Source organism: Alligator mississippiensis, chromosome 1 (genome assembly GCF_030867095.1).
Source record: "Alligator mississippiensis isolate rAllMis1 chromosome 1, rAllMis1, whole genome shotgun sequence".
Classification (NCBI taxonomy): Eukaryota; Metazoa; Chordata; order Crocodylia; family Alligatoridae; genus Alligator; species Alligator mississippiensis.
Window position 1 is genome coordinate 289,999,264 of NC_081824.1, and position 22,071 is coordinate 290,021,334.

Here is a 22,071-nt window from a genome sequence, read left to right on the forward strand (position 1 = left end):
CTGACTTTTTTTAGCAAGCTGAATAATTCAGGACACATTTACATGTGCATTTGCTGTGGCACCAGTTTACTTCTGGTTTACTACTTACTACAACTGCTTTCCTGCATGTGTAGATGCAGTTTTGCTTCCAATCTGCTCCTGCATCCTAGGGCCCAGGAATGGGCCTCTGCCACTGCCAGAGGGAACTTCAGGCTCTGGCTAGAGCTGCCAGCAGCCTTCATCAAAAGGCAATCTCACCAACAATAAAAAACTTTCTTCTCCATGAAAATTAAGTACAATGTCCTTTGTGGGCCATCCTGGAGTGGGAGGCCATGGGGTGGGGGTGCCTAGGGGAAGAGCCTGGGGATAGGCAGCTGGCACCCTAGCCTTTGGTCATATCCCCTTGGGTGTACACACCATGGTGATTGGAATGGACAGGGAACTTGCCCGGGGCAATGGTGGCCGGTGATCTCCTGGTGTAAGTGACTGCCCCTCTGGCAGCCAGTGTCCAGGATCAGCAGGGCTGGCATGTGGTTCTAGCCCCACTGAAGGCAGCTCCAGCTCCACACCTGTGGGGGGTAGGTGGGGCTAGGATTAGGGGCTGGGCAGTGTGTGGCATGAAGGTGACTGCCAGGGCCAAAATGGTGTCCAGCACCTGGTAGTCATTATCTGTGGCATTCACTGTTCAGGCTAGGATGGTATTCTGCTCCCACAGTGCTTTCACCCACTCGCACTCCAGGGTCAGGAGCTGCGCCTGGAACTCCTGGTCTGCCCTGTCCCACGTGTCCTCATGGGTGACATCCTCCACCCACCACCTGTCCTGGTGAGCCATGTCCTCTGCCCACCAGGCCCAAGCATCTGCCAGCTGGTCCTCTGACACAATGACCAGGTGGTCCAGGAAGAGAGACCTGTTCAGGGTCCTCATCTGGTGAGGTCAGCACATCCATAGGGCACTGGCTGTGAGTAGCAGCAACCTTGAGGCTTCATCCTGGCTGTCAAGTGCAGCCTCTGCCCTGAATGTACCTGCAGGCCCTTTAGAGCCATAAGAAAAGTTGTTTGTGTGAATTTGCAACATTTCAGAGATTAGATGCTCTGTACTGGGGCTGTTTTCTACCCAGCCTCAGATTTGGGGTTGGGCATGTATGGGTGCCCAGGAACGATGGTAAGTCAGCTAGGCAGGCACTGGGCCCAGGTGGCCGCTGACCGAGCCCCCTGTCCCCACTGGCTTCCCCGGCTTCCACAGTGGGACAGGCCAGGTTCCTGATAACACCTGCTGCTATGGGTCCAGGCCCTGCTGCTCCCCACTCTTCCTGCAGGCTATCCTATCTCCTGTGCTTCCATCAAGCCCAAGGCACCCAAGCTCAGGGGGTAATGGGCTCCCGGATGACTGGGAAAAGGACCTCCCTGCATCCCTGCCTTCCCCACAGGGGATCTCCCCAGAGAGGTGCCCTAGGACCAGGCCCACCATGCACTGACACTGTGAGTCATGTCACAGGTGGTTCATGAGGAGCTGTTTGTGTGGACTGGAGGGTGTCCGACCTATTATGCACTGCTGCAGCTGATGGTGCTGGTGCCCCAGGCAGACCTGGCATGGGACCCTGAGCTTCAATGGTACGGGGGGCAAGCCTGGGCTGACCTGAGACCTCCACTACCACCTGGAGGGCTAGCTGTGGCTGTGATACATGTCCCTGCCCACCTACAGCCAAGGAGGACATCGCTGCCAGCATCAACACATTTCTCTGTGTGTGAGATGCCTGTTCCCACCTGTCTGTTCCTACCTATGGGGGCATAGGCTGCTCAATAAAGTTTTGCACTGTCTCCCACCATTCTGTATGCTGTGGGGAGGGGCAGGGGGAACCTGGGGCCAGGGGAATGCGGGTGGGCCAGGCAGAGAAGTGGGGCAGGGAGTTCCCTACCCTCAATGTGGGCCTTACCCACCCATGTGGCTGAGGCTGGTATGGCTGGCAGCTCTGCTCTGTTATGGTCTGTCTTTGCCCCATAGCACTATGAGGTCACCAGTCTCCTCCTGCAACTAGTTGGGACCCTGGATGGCAGGCATGGGTATGGCTATAGGTGCTGGCAAGGACATCACCATCATGGGTCCTGTGCTGGCTTTCTAGGCATCTGGGCCATGGGGATGTCCCTGTGCTGCTGGCCCTAGGCAGCTGCCTGCAGCACCCAGCGCAGGGGCCCAGCTTGGGAGTGGCAGCCATGTGCAAGAGGCAATGAACCTCAGTACCTGCAGCCAGTGGCCTGCAGGCAGGTGCAGCTGGCCCTGGCAGCCAGAAGCTGCCTGCAGCTGGGACTGGGGGCTGGCAGGCCTGGTTGCAGCAGACTGGAGCAGCCTGGAGCAGCCTGTGGGCCTGGCAGCCAAGCAGCACTGTAGTGCCAAGCAGTGGTGCCAGGGTACAGGCAGGCTGGGGCAGCTAGCCTGTGGCCTGCCCAGGGAGATACCCTCAGGCTCCCTGCTGATGTGCCCCAGGGCTCTGCGTGCCTGCAGCCTTTTAAAGGCCTGAGGAAGGAGCTTCCATAGAGGCAGCTCAGCCCTGGGGCAAGAGAGGCTCCCAGCCTAGAGACCTGGGGCTAGCCTGAGGCTGGCCCCCTAATGGCAGGGCTGTCCCAGGAGCAATGTTGCTCCCAGCTCACATCTTCATGTGTATTTTGAATTGCAAGTAAATGTGATACCTGCATTTGCATTTGCAGGTATTAAATTTATTTGCAATTAGGGGTTTTTACTGTGCAGTAAGCATGCACATGTGTAAATATGCATGCTTATTGCATATTAAACTATGTTCCTGTGCAGTTAAGCGTCCCTAGTAGATGTGCCCACAGTTAGTTTTGCTGGTACAGAGCAGATTTTGATCTCTTGTTGACTCATCTTTCACCATGATATTCCTTGGCCAATGAGGAAACATTAGGCCAAGGATTTTTACAGGGGTGTCTCAAATGGGACCACATAGTGCTATGCAGGCCATTAGGCATTTCTTATTAAAATACAAATTACTCTAGTTACTTTGTGATGGCTCTCTTAGGCCTCTCTTAATCGTTGTCTCCTAAAATATCTTAATGGAAATGTCATCCTGTCATTTCAAATACCAGCTACATAGTGAGGCTTTGAAAAATCATATATTATTTTCTTCAGGCACACAGACACTACTCCCTGGCGATAATGGAAACTATGAAGGGGCATTAATAAGGAAATTTACTTTTAGCTACTTAGAGCAGGGGTAGCTATATAAACTTGAGCAAAATACTACAGCATCCTTGTTGCAAATTACCAGTTTTAATGGATGATCCAAATGTCTATACTGAGAACTCCTAATTTCCTTTGCAGGTATGTGTGTAGATATATCTCTGCCACCATTTTAAAGCATGGGGACTCTGACATATGAGACACTGTGGTATTTCAATTAGAGTGGCTTTATAATTAAAGTGCCCCTCCCCTCCTACCCCTGGAGCATGTGTAAAAATGCTCCAGGGTTCAGCTGCCAGCTCTACCACAGATACCATATTTACTTGAATACAAGATGAGGTTTTAAAAGTCCCTCATTTTATATTTGTATATAAGGAAACTTCATTAAATACAATGTCATTAAACATTTGCCAAAAGTAGCATGTGCTCAGCAACAGAAACCAACTATGAAGTTGATTAAATGTAGCCAACAATGAGCATAACTATAAAACACAAGGCCCAAATTGGGCAAACATGCTCATGGGAACCTTTTTTTGGCCTTAAAAAAACCCAGGTAGGTAAGAAGTGGCACCAGAACTGGAGGCACTGTAATACCAGGCTAGCACTGGGAGGGCCAGAGCCAGCCCTGACACCCTCCTCTTGGTGCCAAAAATGCTTGTTCTTAGCTAAAAGGCCAAGATGCTAATGGAAATCTACCACAATGACAGGTTAGTGCAGCCCACCTGAATAAAATAGATGATAGTGCTCATTATGTGCAGTTTCTCTCTGTGCTAACTTTTTCAAGTCATGGTAAGCCACTACATTGAATATATTTCAACTTCCTCTTTACTCCAACAGCTGAGAGTCTCCTTTCTTTCCCATTTACAATTATTCTTGTTTCTTCACGAGCTTTAAATATCTGGCAAACATCACCAAATGGGAATCTAAACAATTTGGAATCCCTCTGTTGCCCCCTCTCTCACCCTGTTGCATACTATTAGTGTGACCCCACCCTCTATAGGAAGGACTATTTTTCCATATGTAAAGCAGGGCATCTCAGGGCATCTCATCCTCCTTGCAAGTGCTGCTTTCTTCAGGTTTGTTGACTGTCTATGAAAAATGCTCAGATATTATAATAAGAACCATGATCTTAATACTTCCCATGGCCCATTCAGTCCCTGAGTTTCCTACTAAGGCACCAATTAAGTTGATAATTTAATATATAGTCACAGGGATTTCTTTTGTGTTTCCCATGTTTATATCTTGTTGTCTTGAGGTTAGATAGGATTGACTAATTTTATACATGATTAATACTCATATTACAAAAAATAATGTAGTTATCTAAAAAGGCAACTAGCATTAGAAAACACTTTTTAATTTCTCTCTCTCTCTCTCTCTCTCTCTTTTCTGTATGAACTCAACCTTCTGAAGTAACCACAGCTAATTTCTTGTAATAAACTGTGAACCAAAGAGCCTCCTCCTAACAAAAACCTGTGATTAAAATTGCTGCTGAGGCTCTTTTTCCAGTTGCCCCTTTTTATCCAGGGTATGGATTTGCCTCTCAACAAAAGAAACAGGAAGTTAGTCCCCAGATTGTACAGATCTGGGAGCCAAGTTATATCAGGGACTTCCCAGTGCAATGGGACACTATTCTAAGGGGGAAGTGGGTTCCAGGGCACAGAAAAAGATTGAGCACCAGATAGTAATACCAATTGTGCTACTTCCCAGCTGATTGCCAGAAAGAATCTTGGGGATCCTTTAGTGGTTAGTGATTTTGTAAATTTTACCAAACACGTTGTCAAATTTTCACATTCTACTTCATGCTCCTGAATTCATTAAAGAAAGGTCACAAATCTGGCAGTACAAAAGTGGGAGGCACCATCTTACCTTGAAGAAAGTCATCGTTGATCCATCTCGAACAGCCCCATATTCTATCTTGGTTTGCTTTGCCAAATCATCAGCAGAATCAATGGGAGATTCCATTCTCTCTACTGTCAGGAAAGCAGCCAGATTTGCAGTGTATGATGAGATTATGATTAAGGTAAAAAACCACCATATTCCTCCAACTATTCTGGTGGAAAGAGCCTTGGGCATCAGCTCTGATCCTGTTGCAATATCATCAAAACAATCATATTAAAACATGTTGAATGAAGCTTCTTCTTATGTTGTAGATTAGTTTTAGGAACATAGTACATTTATGATCCATAGAATAATAACATGGCTTTGTACAATAATCTCACAGATGTATAGTTAACATTTATACTGGGAACACACTGTGAAGGGAATGTAGGCCATGATACATAACAAACAACATGGTTATTCTTGGGTCTAAACCCCATTATGACCTGAGCTAATAGTGACTGGTGTTAGCCTTCTAGGTTCCTAGCAGGCCGTACTAGATATTTATCTCCATCTTAAATGCTTGTTAATAGTATTATAACAATGTTTCTTTGGCAACTTTCATCTCAGATCATACCTCACCTACCAAGTAGAAGAAATGCCTAAAACAATATATTTGTCTTGCACCTCTTATTTACACATCTAGGTACAGTTTTGCAGTTGTCACTCATATGAGCAATACAGTGCAATCATAGTTGTCATGTAACAGTAGTAGTACTTTATATGAATAGCAGGATCAAAATCTGAAAAGTTTCTTTATAATTTAGGTTTTAAAATTTGTGGGCGTTCAAGGGAATATACAGTCCTATCTTTATTTCTATACTGTAATGCAAGTTTATGACTAGCAATTCATCCCAGTTTAGTGGCTACATGGATGAGTAAGAGTTTAGAAATATCTTACTGCACACCACACATTAGTAAATATAGGGACTTGTTTTTGTCAGAAGAAAAAAGCAACACAAATAGGATGCTAGGGCAACAGCCAGCTGGGGAAATACAGGAATAATTTGATTTTTATCATATTATTTTAATGGCATGTGAATGGATTAGGAAGATTGAAATTAGGTCTCACTTGGCAGCTTACTATTTCTCTAACGTTATGGGCCAAATTTTATGCTGATTTACACTGTACACAACCCCACTGATTTCAATAGATGGGTAAGACTCAGCTCTGATTCAGGAAAGTTCTTAAGCATGTGCTTTTATCCCATTGGCTTCAGTTTAATATCAACCTTAAAGACTTGCCAATTGTTTTGTGGAATGAGGATGGACATAAGCAGATGCTTAAGTTATTGCAAATGCAGGGCAGGCCATGGGAGGGGGCAAAGAATGTACAGAATAGGATCCAGATCCAATATTCATTCTGTATATTGGAGACAAGTTTGTTGTTGAAATATTGTGTCTTTGAAGCCACATTATGATTTATGTAAATGCTCTAAATGTGTCACTAAAGGTATTTAAGAGGCTGGAAGATTTTTGGCATAAAATGTTTTGTGATTTTTGGGATAAAAATCTGTGATTTTTGGACTGAGACTGGAAGAGTAATAACTTGTCAAACAATGTGAGCTTTTTTAGGGTTTTTTCTATAAATATATACACATCTCGGTTAAAGGTCAGAGCCAATCATAGCCTGAGGCTTTGAATGGGCTGATAGAGGTACCAAACCACAAGAACAGACACTCGACCTCGTGTAGCCTTTGTACAGATCTTAAACTAAGCCAACAGCCTAAAAATGAAGTCTCTTATTTAATTTTCAGAATCCTAAATTTCTCATGTCAAGAGCTGTAGCTTCATCCAGATTTCCATTTGTTATTTGTGTTTGTCTTGGTGCTTTATTAGACTAGATTTTGTTTTAATAGTGAAACATGGTGGTGGGGGGGAAGGCATGTTCACCACTCAGGATGTTTTCTGTTTATTTTTAAACTCTATGTTACACAGCAAACATAAAAACAGGCTGCTAAGAATGCTTATTCAGAACTTGGTGGTGGTGGTATTTTTTTTTTAAAAGCCCCAAGTGCTATAGACTATATATTTGGTAGTTAGACACTAATTCAATACCTAATTTTAATATATAGACACAGTAATAGCTAGCTGAATTTCAGAGACTGTAGAAACCTACCTAAATCTGTTAGTGCAGCCTGATCATTACATGTACATGATAAAAGATGGAAGCAGAATTGTGGCTAAATTCTAAAGCTCCAGTTAAAAAAAATTAGTTGTGTAAAAGAAACAGAAAATCTTTAACCTAATTAAACTCAGGACAGTAAGTTTTAACTTGCCATTAAGTGTTTATAAGCAAGGATTATAATGTGAGCTGCTGAGTACCCTCCTCTGTCCTATCAGGTAAAGAGGGAGTTGAGTGGGGCTCAGCTTCTCACAGGATTAGGCCTATGATTATTTCAATGTTCACCATATTTTCAGTCCTGAATTCAGCAAAGCTCTTAAATATGTACTTTAGCTTTTTCACTTAATCTTGTGGGATTTATACCTTTTGCTGAATTGGGGCTTTGGTCAATAACCTGGTTTTCTGAAAATAATAGTTTCCCACATGCTTTTTGATTGCCCTACTATTTACTATTCAAGTAAAAATAAAAGTACGCCACGCCAGTATCTCTTTAAAAACAGATGACAAGTCTGGGTTGAGAACTTCAGGGAAATGGGGAAATAACATTTAAATAAAAAATGTTACTAGCAAAATTCAGGGTCAGAGACAATACTTGCTGAAGTCTCTCTAGTGCCTTTTACGGCAGACATGACAGCCAATCCTGATCCAGACTTTGCTCACGCTCTGTAGAAAAGAGAAAGTCTGATCATCACATTTTAAAATTTAAGAAACAAATGGCTTCCAATCAAGCACAACAAGCAGCTTCTGTTAACAAGAAAGAGCAAAACAATAGATGCAGAGTTTAGCAACCATTCATCTCTTGTTCAAACTCTACATGTTAGTGATGGTCCACTTACAGTCACACGTACCACAAGTTTGTACATGGAAACATTTGCTTTGCCTTACAAATGTTTGTTGTTTTTTTTTAAGATTCTTAAAAGACAAGCAGAGTCTGGTTGGGGCTGACTGTCATGTACCCAAGGTAGTGGTAACTAGCAGACACTGCATCCCACGGTTTGCTGTGGATGATGGTAAACTCCAAAAAGGCAGGACATTAAAACACAAAATATTGGGTAACTCTAATACACAGGTCAGTCACAATTATATATACACATACCCGCCTGATACTGTAAAACCTTAGTCTGTGTTTACTGATAAGATGGGGGTGGGAGGAGGGATTTAAACCCCCAAAAAACATCTGGACATCTTTTGTCCAAACACCTTCAAAATAATTTCTGTAAGGAATATATATGTCTTGGGAATACATACATAGATCAGTAAAATTGTGTGCATATGTTATCCTAGTTACAATACAAAAGTGCTTCTCTGCCATGTGTAAGAACATTTCTTTCATATTTTTTTTTTACAAAATCCAAATTGTTATTAGAGAGCAGAAGAAAAAAAATCACACTTAAATGACTGCATAGACGATTTTATATTCCTTACCTAAATAGTTGGGAATCTAATACCAATGCATTGCAATGATTTCTTCTTTCTGGTTTTGTGTTACCTTTTTCTGGTTTAGTTGGGTCAAGTTTTCCAGAAAGTATTTTACATGTGTTAAATGAACCCTAGGATTGGTGAATAGCCCTTTACTGGGAAGCTTTAGAACACATGTTCTAACCAAATGTGCTTTAATATATGTATCTCCTAGACTCTGCACATCAATTGCACTTCACTACCCTTCTTTGTCAAACAAGTATTTGTGTGCCATTTCCACAATCAGCAGCAGCTGGGACTTGTGACTATGTTAACACTTGTAGGGTTGGATGCATTTACAAAAAGAGGGGACTCAAACCTGCAGAAAAGCCAGAAGTGTTTTGGTTTGTGTTTTAAACAAAATGTTTGACAGGAGGCAATAAAGCCTAGCAACCTTTCTGAAGAAATGGAATCCTCTTTCTTGCAGTGCTGTTAAAGGATGCTACTGCCTAGACTAGGAAGAAGCCTCTCTGAAAAGTAATTTCCCTGTTTTCGGTCCTTTGACTTATCTAGGAACACTAAACTCCTTTTCGGTGCAAATAACTTTGTAGTCATCTTGCTGTTCGCTACAGAAACTCCTAGCTAGTAGATTTTCCACTTTACTGTATATTTTCCCTTTCTTCTTCTGTACCACTGTTTTGAACTGTAACAGGTTTTTCTTTCATTTCCCTTTCCCCTCCCTACTCTAGCTTCACTAATATGTCATCTGTTTTTTTCAATTTCTGAAATCAGGTTTTACAGTATGTGTTATAGCTACAGATGGTGGAGTTTACCAGCACAGAAGCCCTTGAGCAAACTGTGGGATGTGTGCAAAAAGGAGGTGTAACCGGTGTACCTTGCTGCATGAGAGCTCCAACTCCAAACCAGAAACTATTTAGTAAAGTAAAATTGTTTTCCACCACATCTGAGTCAGGGTTGCACGGGTGGGGGTTATACCACTCATAGGGTGTAAACCTGTGGCAGTTAACAGAAACAGTCTGTAAACATCAGATAAAATACACGCTGAGCCAGCAAACCTGCTGAACAATGCAGAAAATAAAAAAGATTAATGAAGAAAATAAAGAACCAAAATTAAAGGCCATATTTATAAATGCCCTGCTACAGTATGGATGCTGCATAGCAGCACTGCAACGCAGGGAGTGGTTTTCAGAGCTCTAGTTGAGCACCATCCCTGCTACATTCATCCTATTGCTTTCTAACCAGAATCTTCAAGATAAAACTTCTGCATCTATCCAAGTTCCCAGTCACTTGGCTAGTCACACAATTGATGAACTTCAAATAAACAAGTTGATGCACAGCATCCATGTACCTGCTCCCTGGTGAATCATTAAGGAGGCAATGAAAGAATAACGGCACTCTTAAAACCAATGATTTTGGAGTATCCCCTCTTTCCCTATATGTGTGTGTGTGTGTGTGTGTGTGTGTAGGTAGGTGGGTAGGTGGATGGGTGTGTACACACGCACACACGCACGCACATAAAGAACCAGCATTGGTCACAATGAAAACCATAGATCAAGACATATTGATGTTAAGGCATTAATTTTTGTACCACTCAATACTCATTATTGGAGAGAGTGTTTAGTGTACAGAGTTACTGCTAAAATGATGCTTCTCATTTAAAGGAGTTCTGGGGTAATTTTAGTGCTTTAAAGCCAAAGGGTTATCTTTTCAGTATCTTGTCAGAAATTGGGTAGACAATTGCCCCTTAATGAGTGGAAGAATTCCACTCAATTCCCTATGCACCTTGCTGAAAAAGCAGAATATACCCCTTATGGTCTGCAAAATACTTGGCAAAGTTACTTTAAGGACTGGTGCCCCCCACCCCATGGTACCCTGCCTGCTGTTGCTTTTCGCTACTGAATGGCATACAACATACTTTTCTATAAACTATATGAATATAGCTTTAACTGACAATGTCATGCCAATACATTTTAATTACTGTTTCAACAATATAATTAAGCCTTGAATTTATGCACTGTTGCAACCAGAGTGCCTTGCTAAGCTTCAGTAATGAACATTGATAGTAATGAACCCACTAATTGAAACAGTATATAGCTTAGGATGCCATTAGCTGAACAATATCATCATTACTAGTACAACGGTTGGGGGAAAAAAAATAATTGCAACAAAAGAGGCAGTATAGGGATTCAAGAGAAGAACTTTCTGCATATGCTGTTTTTTTTTTTAAAAAGCCCTTATGTTTGAATAAGTATTTCAAACTGTGATAGAAAAATGAAAACTAACCGTCCTATAATCAACTGCATTGTTCTTAACTAGATCTGTGCACAAAAGCTGGAACACTGGTACAAGACCTGTGCACCATCCAAATACCACGCAAGCCATCAGAAGGCACAGGCCTAATGTAAAGTGTTCACTCACACTAATTTAGAGTGCTGACATGGGTGAGTACAGTGATAACTGGGTCTGATCTTGCTGAGGTTTATGAACTGCATAATGGCGTGGCACTGGCCTCTTAGATTCTTTCATGTAATAAGCATGTTCTGAAAAGCAGACAAATGGGTCAATCCTCAAAGCAGCAAATGGAAATGGCTAGAAAACAGCATTGAAATTCAGACAGAATATTTCTGACAGGCTAGAAAGGTTTTGTTTTATTTTATGTTATTGGAAGAGTAAAGTTAACTGCAATGAATCTTTTTAAAATGTTGTAGTAGTCTACCTGTTACTTTTTCACTCCTATAATAAAAAATTATTTCCTCATTGTATTCTACAAGCTATAAAGTGTGCTGTATGAAATGATGATGCAATTAACAGAGAAGACGAAAGAGCAAGGATTCTAGTCCAGGATTTGCTCGGCCTACCCTCCACTAGGAAATACTTCTGTGGACTTCCCAGTTTTGCTGCCATCAATTCAACTCTACCTATGATAGCAAGAACAGGAGCACTGAAGGTCAGAGATCACTGGCATTTAAGCACCATGTCATATGGACTAGAGTGAGCAAAGATGGCCCAGCTCCTATGTTGGTGTTTCCACCATTTTTACTATTGATAGAGTTGAAACATTACAAGCAATAGAAGGAAATCTTGGCAGAAAATTACAATTATACTCATAGCTAATGTGGCATTGAAAAGGAGAAACTAAATCTCTCACTTTACAAATCTAAAATGTATTGTTCTTGAAATGAGTACACATTAATAAAAAGTAAGAATGACTGGGCTACATATGATTTAAAGAGAAATAAGATTTAACTGAAAAATCACATCAGAAAAATCTTTAGACACAATATTGATCTTTCCATAAAGATTATCCCTGAATATTTCTCTTCAATGAGTTGATATAGCAAGAAGCAATTAACTTTTTGATTTTGATTAAAGCCCAGTTAGAATACTGGATTTGACTTTCAAGTAGCTAGCCAAAAGGTTCTTAAGAATGCGTACCACACAAAGCTGATCTTTCTCAGTTGAAAGCAAACTTGAAAATGTGGTCTCACTGCCTTTTTCTAGATCAGGGTTGTCCAAATTCTAAGGCCATGGGAGCCATCATCAGCAGCAACATGCTGTACAAGCTGCACCAGGAGCACTATGCAAAGCCCCTCCCTGCCCCACAACAGCTTCACTGGATGTGCCCCCACCAGTGCACCATGTAGGATGCACAAGTGCAATACACCCCTGTGCAATGTATGCTGGCATGGTTCTCTCCCCACCCCATGCACCACATAGGTGTGACTCCCACCGCCACATGTGGCCACAAACTTGCCCTTAGCTCCTCACACTGCTATGCTATACTTTTCCAGCCCCTCAGGCAAAGACAGGATATGGCAGCCAGAGGAGAGGGCTGGGAGCGTGGGGACTCCAGCTGCTATGGCAGCTGTAGTAATGGGGGAAGCAGTAGCTGGGTGGGAATCTGGGGTGGAGGCACACCTTAACCCCTTCCAGGCTGCCAGATGGACAGCCCTGTGCTAGATGTATATTGAGAACCCTGCTTCTTGGAGCAAATTTCAATGACAGATGCACAGTGTTTGTGTGAATACCTTCAGTCTAAATATTTGCCAGCTAATTTGGCACTGGCTTTAAGCATAAATATAACTAAGCACTGAGACATGTTTAAGTCCCATCGATATGAGGAGGACTTAAATATGTCGTTGTAGGTAAGCAGGTGTTTTGCTGAATTGGCACTTTAGTCCCTGTTTTGCTGAAATGATTAAGAAGAATAACAAAGTTTGATATCCTGCAGCCTGTTTAAAAATGACTGAGAAATTAAGAAATACCAAAAATACGCAGGCCAACATAGTGGTCTTATCTTATCTGTGTCATAATTTGGAGCAATGTGTAGCAGTTTAGATCATGAAACCAACAAGCCACACAGCAGCATTTTCCTGCTTTTCTTTTGTTTTCATTTGGCTATATGCCTGTCTATGGCCCTCTGGGCAACTCTGGGGTCACTTAGAAAATCCAGAGTGATCTTTTACATCCACTGCTTTGTCTGCTTTCTCTATGAAACTCTCCTAGAGAGCTGAACATGTGACAATAACTTGGGCTTTGTTTTGTATTTCTTCCTCTGCTTGCTGGGGGTGGGAAGGGAGAGGGAGGAGAGTAGGCCCTGAAACGTTTTCAGTTATGGTACACAATGATTTAAAAAAAGAAAAATCAATCTGTCAGTGATTGGCATATTTAATATTAGTCATGAATGAGATGATGATTTCTGTGCAGTTAGAATTATTATTTATGGCACATTAAGCCATTGCAAGAGCTTGTAGGGAATAATGACTAATTGCATACACTCCTATGGCTGAAATGTAATTAAATGAACTTTCTCTCACCCTTGGCCAACACTCATAGCTTGTCCCAGGAACCCCCATTCTAGCCAGCTTAAAACAAAATAGTGAAGTCCACAAATGATTGATCTTCACTTTAATCCCGCTTGGACACTGGTGCTGAAACCAGCATGTAGGCAAACCTTCATATATAATGGGAGAGAATGTGTTTGGAAAGTGTGTCCACTTGAAAAGCAAGCTGTTCAGAAGATTATGAAGAAATATATAACCAAGACAAATTGACCTTAGTGGAACTGCTCTTGTGAATAAGGATTTTTAGAATCAGAGCCTTGGATTAAAGGAGAACATAATGGGAGAGGGGAAGGGAGGACTCGCAACAAAAGTAGTTAACTAATGCATGATAAAGTAAAGCTAACCACACTTGATCCTGCATCAGCAGGTACATGACAAACAAGTCCAGGGACCTTGAGAGGCCAGGGGAGGGCCACTTGTATGGTTAGGGGCCTGCAGGTAAAGCCCTACGAGGAGAGACTGAGGGCTCTGGATCTCTTCAGCCTCTGCAAGAGAAGGCTGAAAGGTGATCTTGTGGCTGCCTACAAATTCATCAGGGGTAGGGCAGCAAGGAACAGGAGATGCTCTGTTTACCAGGGCACCCCTTGGACTAACTAGGAACAATGGCCACAAACTGGTGGAGAGCAGATTTAGGTTGGACATCAGGAAGAACTTCTTTATGGTAAGGGTTGCCAGAATCTGGAATGGGCTCCCAAGGGAGGTGGTGCTCTCCTCTGCCTTGCAGGTCTTTAAGAGGAGGCTAGACATGCACCTGGCTGGGGTCATATAACCCCAGTGCTCTTTCCTGCCCAGGACAGGGGGTCAGACTTGATGATCTACTGAGGTCTCTTCCGACCCAAACATCTATGAATCTATGGGTTCAACTGAAAATTACAGGTAGATTGAACCCTCCCAGCATGAATTGCTTTCCCTTTTCCTTTCTAGCCTGTTTCAGATTTCTATGAATGTATAAACTCATCTGAGAATTTAATGGGAAGCCTGACAGGATATATACAGATTATAATAATCCAAATTATTGCTTCTGATAATGCAGCTATTATTTTATTATATTGTTCTTTCAGCATGTTCTTTAAATAAAACAGGAACATCTTAATTGACTTTTAAAATCTGTTTAAACATTTGAAATATTTTGCAATGTTTACATTTCATTTTTAGTCTGATATGAAAAATGCATTGAATTTCCCTAATACAGCTTCATAATTTTATGTAGAATGCTTACATATGCTAAACCATGAAGAATTATCTGGTTTGAAATTTGCTTTTTTTGGACTTGCTGCAACTGATGCTTATTTTGTAAATTCTTAAAGGGAAAAAAGATATTTGGAAAATGCTCATTAAATTTTATGCAAAATAAAACTCTTAGTAATGGAACGGTTGGAAAAGTATGTTAAGAGAAAACCCAAACCTCTAATCTTCGAGCGTGTCTAATATGACAATGGCATAGATGCCTGATTCCACAAAACTTTACTCAAATAATTCTTTCTTAACCTCATTGCAACTACTGATCTAAGGTGACCATAGACATGAATATGGACTACTTACATAAAGCCATTGGAGCACTGGAAAATAATATAGCTAGACTGTCAATCTTTTTTTTTTTCCTTCTTCTTTTCATACATTTTGTTTTTAAGCAAAATTTGTTGAACTTGTCAAAATCAATTTCCTCCCTCAAGTTTCTATATCTTCTTCATTGTTTTTATTGTACTCTTTTTCGATGGTTTGGGGTAGATTGTTAGCTGAAATCTTTATTTAGGAAAACACTTAAGCATGTATTTAATTGTAAGCCCATGTTTAAGTCCTATTTAAGTTGAACATATGCATTCTTAAGTACCTTCCTGAAGAGGGGCATAACTTGGAATTTGCTACTGCAAGGGGCTGAGCACACATGCCTCTCTCTCAGTTGTCACTGGAGGTGTTCAACCCCTCACAACATCAAGGCCTTGGGTATTCACTTGTGTTATCTTGAATTTTCAGAGTGAATTGATCTGAGCTGATTTCTGCCCTTCAGCAAACAGCTTTTCATGTTCTCTCTCTTTGCTTTTAACTGAATGCACCATCCTGGTTTAAAAGTGTAGTACTTCTACAGAAATCACTAAATGTTGAAAGCAGCGGTATTCAACATTTTTATTTCTATTAAATGCTGATAAATTAACAATGACAATTTTTCTCGGACATTTTCCCCTCTATTCTAGGAGTAGACCACCTTTTGGTGCGCACTAGGACTCAGCCATCATCACTTCTTGTCTCCATGGTGGCACAGTGTGCCCACAACCAGCACTTGTCTCTGTGCCAGCATGGGACAATTGTCCAAAGCTGATGCTCCCTGCTGCTGAATCTCCACATCCACAGGTCAGATCCACTAGTTCCATGGGCTGGCGGGCCATAGGTTACCAGCCCCTGGCCTATCCAGTTCTTAAAGGAAAACCACATCACATGTTGAAAGAGAGTATATAAAAATTATAGCAGGGGTTTAGGTTGTAGCCGTGTTGGTCTAAGGACATAGGCAGACAAGGTTCCTTGGGTGAATTTGATATCTTTTATTAGACCAACCCAAATAGTTGGAGAATAGTTATTAAGCAAGCTTTTGGGTTCAAAACCCGAAAGCTTGCTTAATAACTATTCTCCAACTATTTGGGTTGGTCTAATAAAAGATATCAAATTCACCCAAGGAACCTTGTCTAAAAATTATAGCAGTATTTGTATCAAAATGCAAAACTCCCATCTCAAATGCAGTGTTTGGGAACTGACTAAAGCTGCAAGAATATCATTCAGCTGTGTGTATTTCATGTGCCACTGCAACACATAATTAATGTGGTCAAGTCTCAGTGGAGTCTCTGAACTTACCTGGCAATGACAAAGAGTACACAACTGACTCCCAGGCAGGCTAGGAGGACATACATCCAAATATCAGGAGAAAGAGGGTTTAGAAAAGAGAAAACACCAGGATTTGTGCCATTCGGCTTCCGGTACAAAATACTGATTCCCAGCGTCATGAAGGGCTTGGAGAAGTCAATTACTTTCTCCCTTACGTAGGTAATAGTGAGAGGAGCAACTGCCAGATCAGCTTTCTGGGAACACAAATTGGAAAAGAGTCTCATTTTCTTTTGCATTCAACAAGCATCTCTCTATTCCTTCCAATTTCCCCAAGGTTATTAGAGAAACTAAAACAAACATAAGTAATTCTGTCTAGTAGCTGAACTATAAACTAAGTTCAAAATAAAAATTCATCATTTCCTTATTCAAAGTCACTATGGGAAAGAAGAAACTTCTTCATTGTGAGCCATCATGATTTGTGTGAAACTGAAAGAGTTTGTATTTAAAATATAGAGCATAACATAATGGATAATTAGGACATTACTGGATTTACGCAATTCTAAAACCAGTTATTCCCCCCCCTCCCCCATTTAATGTGGAGGGAAGACCCTCACCTTCAAATTGAGTGCAAGGGCAGTGCAGGGCTGGTGGCTGCTGCAGCTCCAGCCCCAGCTCCAGCTCCAGCTCTTACCTTGGGTCAGAGCTATAGCTGCAGCGGCTTCCTTCTCCCCCACCCCCACTACACCCCTCATCCCTTCCCAAGCATCCTCTGCTCCTACCCCTCTCCCTCCCCCTTTATCTTTGCTCCATGCTGGCAGGTTCCATCCACTCTGCAGGCTGGGGCACCAAGCCTGTCCCCAGCTGGGCTGCTACAGGGGCTGGGCTGGGACTTGGCTCAGTGCCCCAGGCTACAATGGAGGACAGAGCCTGCAGACACAGAACAAGGGTAAAGGGAGAGGGGAGCAGAGGCTGGGAAGGGGGTAAGGGGAGCAGAGGCATGGGGAGGCAGGAGCAGAGGCTGCAGTGAGGGGTAGGAGGGGGAACAGAGGAGGAAGGGAGTGCCTGAGGCTACAAGAAGGCAGGCAGGGGCAGAGGTGGCAGGAGGGACAGGCACAAGCAGAGGGGCAAGCTGCTTGACCTCCCCACGCTACTGCCCCACTTCCTGCCCCCTCCAGCAATGAGGGGGATGAATTGAAGCTTTCCTTCCAATACTTAGTTAATATGCATGGAAAATAAAAACAAATTTATGAATTTCATAAATTCAGCACTATGGAAAGACTTGTCCTCCAAAACAAAGTCTGTGGTCATCTGTGCTAAAGTGCTTTTCTAGTCTGAAAAATTATCTTGAAAATGTCCCAGTGCTCCTGCTAATGCAAATATGCCATTTGGCTTAGCTTCTTACATGCTCACAGCTTAAAGGAGAATAAAGGAAGAATGATTCAATCTTACATGATCTATGAGTTCTTTGACCATTCCATTCCACTCTCCTTTGTCATTCTGGGCTCCATATTTACCATCAGAAACCAGTTTGACCTCATAGATGAAGCCTAAAATATTTGAGAGCTCCTTCAGCAAATCCAGGCAGTAACCCTCAAATCTGTCATTTCCATACAAGGGCTTGTCAGATTTCTTGTACATAACATAAGGATCTTCCTATAGAAAAACATATCAAATGTAGCAATAGAAATGGGGTTCTTAAAGGATTACATCAATTTATAGAAAGTACATAAACAGCTGATTTTACTGTAAGGTGAAAAGGAGGTGAAAAGGAAGGCAACAAAGAAAACTGTAAAACAATGTAGGCAATGACCAAGATGTACACTAGAGTAATATAGCAATATAATGTAGTTGATAGTAATATTGATACTCTGCAGCAGGACTTACCAAAATAGTAGTGACTATAAGTGTTCGGTTAGCCAGTGAATCGGTGATATTGGTAGTTCTATCTTTGTTGTTGTCAGTCATATTAAGGCCGCTGTTTGAGTTCCAAACCCCAATCTACACAGAACAAAGTAGATAAATGGCTGCTAGCCCTCAGTAACCACTACAAGCCCTCAGTAATTAGTGAGATTATGTATCATTTAAAAAATATTCTTTATAGTTCACAATCCAGGAAGCGAACATTAGTACCATACATCACAGTGATAGACCAAAACACCAGCAATATGAAATGTTAGAGAAGCAAACCAGCTGTAGTTCTGAATAAGCAAACAACATTGAATAGCTGACTGTCACATACAGACCACTGGGAACGAACACACTGCTCTTTCAAAAGCAGGTTGAAATGAATTAGCTATAAGAGTATAAGGCATGTCAATGCAGCTATGCATGAGCCAATTTGCTATAAAGGTGGAACATGTTGACTTTGTTTCCAGCTTAAAATGTCAATTGTCTATTTTTGTGCAATTGTTTTGTCTTGTAAATGGTAAAGTTGAAACATATGGCAAGACCTTTCCCTTTCAAGACAACAGATTAAGGATTTGGATAAATATGTTCTAGCAGATCAATGAATGCACTGGCCTTTTACTTCTGCTGTGCCTCCAGAAGGTTTAGAGAAGATTATTCCGGTCACTTATTGACTACTATATATGACAAAACCCACAAGGTAATGCTGTTTCACCCACTAACCAGTGTTTGTTCAGTAAATGCAAATGACTGGAGGAGAATGCAGTTTTAGATTCCTCTCCTATGCCAAAGTCGTAGCCAGCATTTAGGGCTTGATCCAAAGTTCAAGTTGAAGGAATCCTATTGATCTGAATTGCTTTGATATGTATCTAATAATGGTGCAAAATAGAAAGGTGACGTTTATATATAGAAAGAAACTGACGTAACATTTTTTCAGGCTTTAATTAGGATTTTATTTCCTAACCCCTCTGAGACTGACCATAATGTCTTTTAAAATAAAGCTTTATAGGTTTCTTTGGCAAGGAAGTTAGGCAATAACAGCTTGTTTCATGTCAGTTTCCAGACACAAGTTTTATGCCTGCAAAAATATTGTGTTCTTATAGAGGTAACTAAAAATGCTGTTTTTCCAATTTTTTACAAAAAGTTAAGGTACTAGTGTAGTAAGGTGCTTAAACACATGCCTAACTAAATGGGAACAATTATGTTCACTGCAGTCTTGCTGGATAGGGGCTAAGGGTCAAATCTAAATCAGAATAAAATAAAATAAAATAACACCTTGTTATTGTAATGCCTAAAAATTGGGCACCTTGACACAGGAAAGCTATCCAGATGGGCAGGGTAAGGCACTTGATATCCCTGTGCAGACAGGGGGGAGAGGCGGACACCTCCCAAGGGCGATCCAAAGCTCCTGCATGCTCAGAAGTTCAGAGTTCATGAAGCACAATACCTACACAGATAGCAAGGCTGAATTCAATAGAAAGTCCAGCATCCATATGAACAGTAGCACCAAGTTCAATACAAAGCATAGCACCCAAACAGATGGCAGGACTGAGTTCACCACAGAACACAGCATCTGCAGCACGTGGTAATGTCAACCCTGTGTACAATAGCCTAGTAGGAAAAGCTCTAAATCCTCTTCAGCCTTAGGAAAATCAAACTCAAATTTCCTACCTCCCAGGAAGGTGCTCTAACCTATAAGCTACAGAATAAGTGGGGCAGAAAAAGGCATCCTCCAGTTCTCCTGTTGAAGCTGTCCCTTAGATTGTCAAAAAATGTAAGATTATCTTTGGCCATAAGGAGAGTAAGCAAGAGAGAGCATGGTTCTGTAGTTCAGTGAGCCAGGTTTTGGCTGTTTTTCCAGTTATTTTTTATCTTTTTTTTTTTTTTTTTTAATCAGTCTATTTAAGGTGGGATGGACAAAGAATCCTGGCAACAGGGATCAGAACTGACTGGCAAGTGTCTTCCATTGGGAGATGGGGGCCATGAGCATTCACTTAGTGCTTAAGTGGTCTTTGTATCCAGCGATACAAAAATGGAGCTTTTCACTAAGTATTGTTAAGCAGCTGTGTTGAAGTGACATGGGTACAAGATGTTTAGAGAGCACCCAGTATCCTTTCCAGCTATAAGGAAAATTTGATGTTTAAAGCCCGATACGGCTTCAAACAAGATAATGCAAAACTGCAGAGAGAGAAAAGATTGACTATATCAACATTTCAGACTTCTGAAAAAGAATTGTAACAAGTTAACTGTCAAACAAATTGAAATAAGACTGAGAGTTTTCACTAGCATCCTTGTTACTAAGACAGTGATTCTCAGTGTGCTATGGCACCCTGGGGTGCTGCCAGCTTGTTTGAAGAGTGCAGTGAAGTATGAGGAGATGAGCACAGGGGATAAGCAGGTGTAAGGAGGTAAATACAGGGTCAGGCTCTTCCATGCCTGGCCATTCTACTGCCCCATTGTGCAGCCCTTCTGCAAAGAGGTAAGCACTGCAATAAATAAATTAGTTTTTTGAAATGGGGTGCCGCTCAATTTTAAAAAGATATGGAGGAATGCCTTGAGTCTGAAAAGGTTGAGAACCGCTGTACTAGGGCATTTTACAAAGCTAATTGCAGGTTTTACTTTAACTACCTAGAAGGAATGTCTTCTTGTATTGAGTTAATGAAACAGCCTCATCCACTTAGAGGAACAAAATCATCACAAAAACTTGATCTAGGACCTTTAAGCTAAAATGCAAGTTTAAATCTGATCAAGATCTCTGCAGTGATCCCTACACAATATATTTTTGTGTTGACTCGTTCAAATAGTCTGGGATGCAAACTATAATAAGTGACTAATATTAAAATATTGCTTACTAACTTCTTGGATTACAAATTAACCAAATTAAATCCAAGTTAAATTTGGATTTAAATATACCAACCCAGAATCACTAGCTAGTGTAAATTTACTCAGGTATCTGGACCATTCAGAGAGAGAAAGCAAAATGTAATATTTTTGAAAGGTACTAGATTGATGGTTTTGGGGACTGACACACTTCACCTGCAGAACACTACACTTCATCATGCTGTTCTGCCAATGTGTTTCAATGATATCCTGGAGGGGACAGCTTTCAGAGCTTCCCTGATGAGATTTCCAACACAGCTGCCAAATAAGACAAAGACTGAAACTACTGATTCGTCTTAGGTATTGTAGGCCTCTACAAGCTGTCAGAGGGCCAATCACTACTGACCCAAGTAAAGTTTGGGTTTAGATTATTAACCGAGCAAAGGACTACCTTGTATTTGAACAAAATCCAGCCCAAGGGGGTATTGCTCATGACTGGGGTTTTGAGAATTACTGTACAGCAATAATTATAGCATTCTAATTATCCATAAGTAAAAGTCCACATGTCCCATTGCCATATCTCTAGATAGTTATTTCTTCTGTTATATTTTTAAGCAGGATAACATTGCTGATCAGTTTTTTACACATATAGCTTTTGTGGGTTTTTTGCTTTAAAAAAGAAGATAATTTGAGACTTGATCTGAAAAGACATTCATGTAATGAAACGTTGGGCACTATCCTTTTAGTCTATCCAGGGAAGATCCTAATTTACTAGCATCTTTGAGTTTGTTTTGGTGCACAGTTGTTCTGCTCTTGGTTGCTGGCTACCTGCCACATACCTGTGTTTTTAATTGTCGGCAAGGAGGAAGAGGCAAACAGTCATACAGAACATGAAACAGCACAGTCACAGTGTACACAGAGTACATCAGGAAGGCCACTCACTGTACATTAGAATTGAAGGAATGACACTGTAGGTCAGCCTTGATTATAACAATGAAAAAGGTTAGAAGGGCATTGGAGGACTAATGCCAATGTATTACATCACTATGGTGAATCTGGGGGATTTATTGCAGTTTAGTGACAAATTCAAGACA

At 41.4% G+C, this 22,071-nt stretch overlaps 1 protein-coding gene across 1 annotated transcript in view; it reads right to left on the bottom strand.

Annotated features, from left to right (window-relative positions):
- Nucleotides 1-22,071, bottom strand: part of GRIK1 (glutamate ionotropic receptor kainate type subunit 1) — a 252,425-nt gene that overhangs the window by 27,001 nt on the left and 203,353 nt on the right. Inside the window, exons 9-13 of the mRNA XM_019476375.2 lie at nucleotides 18,137-18,250; nucleotides 17,702-17,905; nucleotides 16,283-16,506; nucleotides 9,469-9,587; nucleotides 5,039-5,256 (exon numbers count right to left, since the gene is read on the bottom strand). Coding sequence (XP_019331920.1) covers nucleotides 5,039-5,256; nucleotides 9,469-9,587; nucleotides 16,283-16,506; nucleotides 17,702-17,905; nucleotides 18,137-18,250 — 879 coding nt within the window. The remainder of the gene's footprint in view (nucleotides 1-5,038; nucleotides 5,257-9,468; nucleotides 9,588-16,282; nucleotides 16,507-17,701; nucleotides 17,906-18,136; nucleotides 18,251-22,071) is intronic.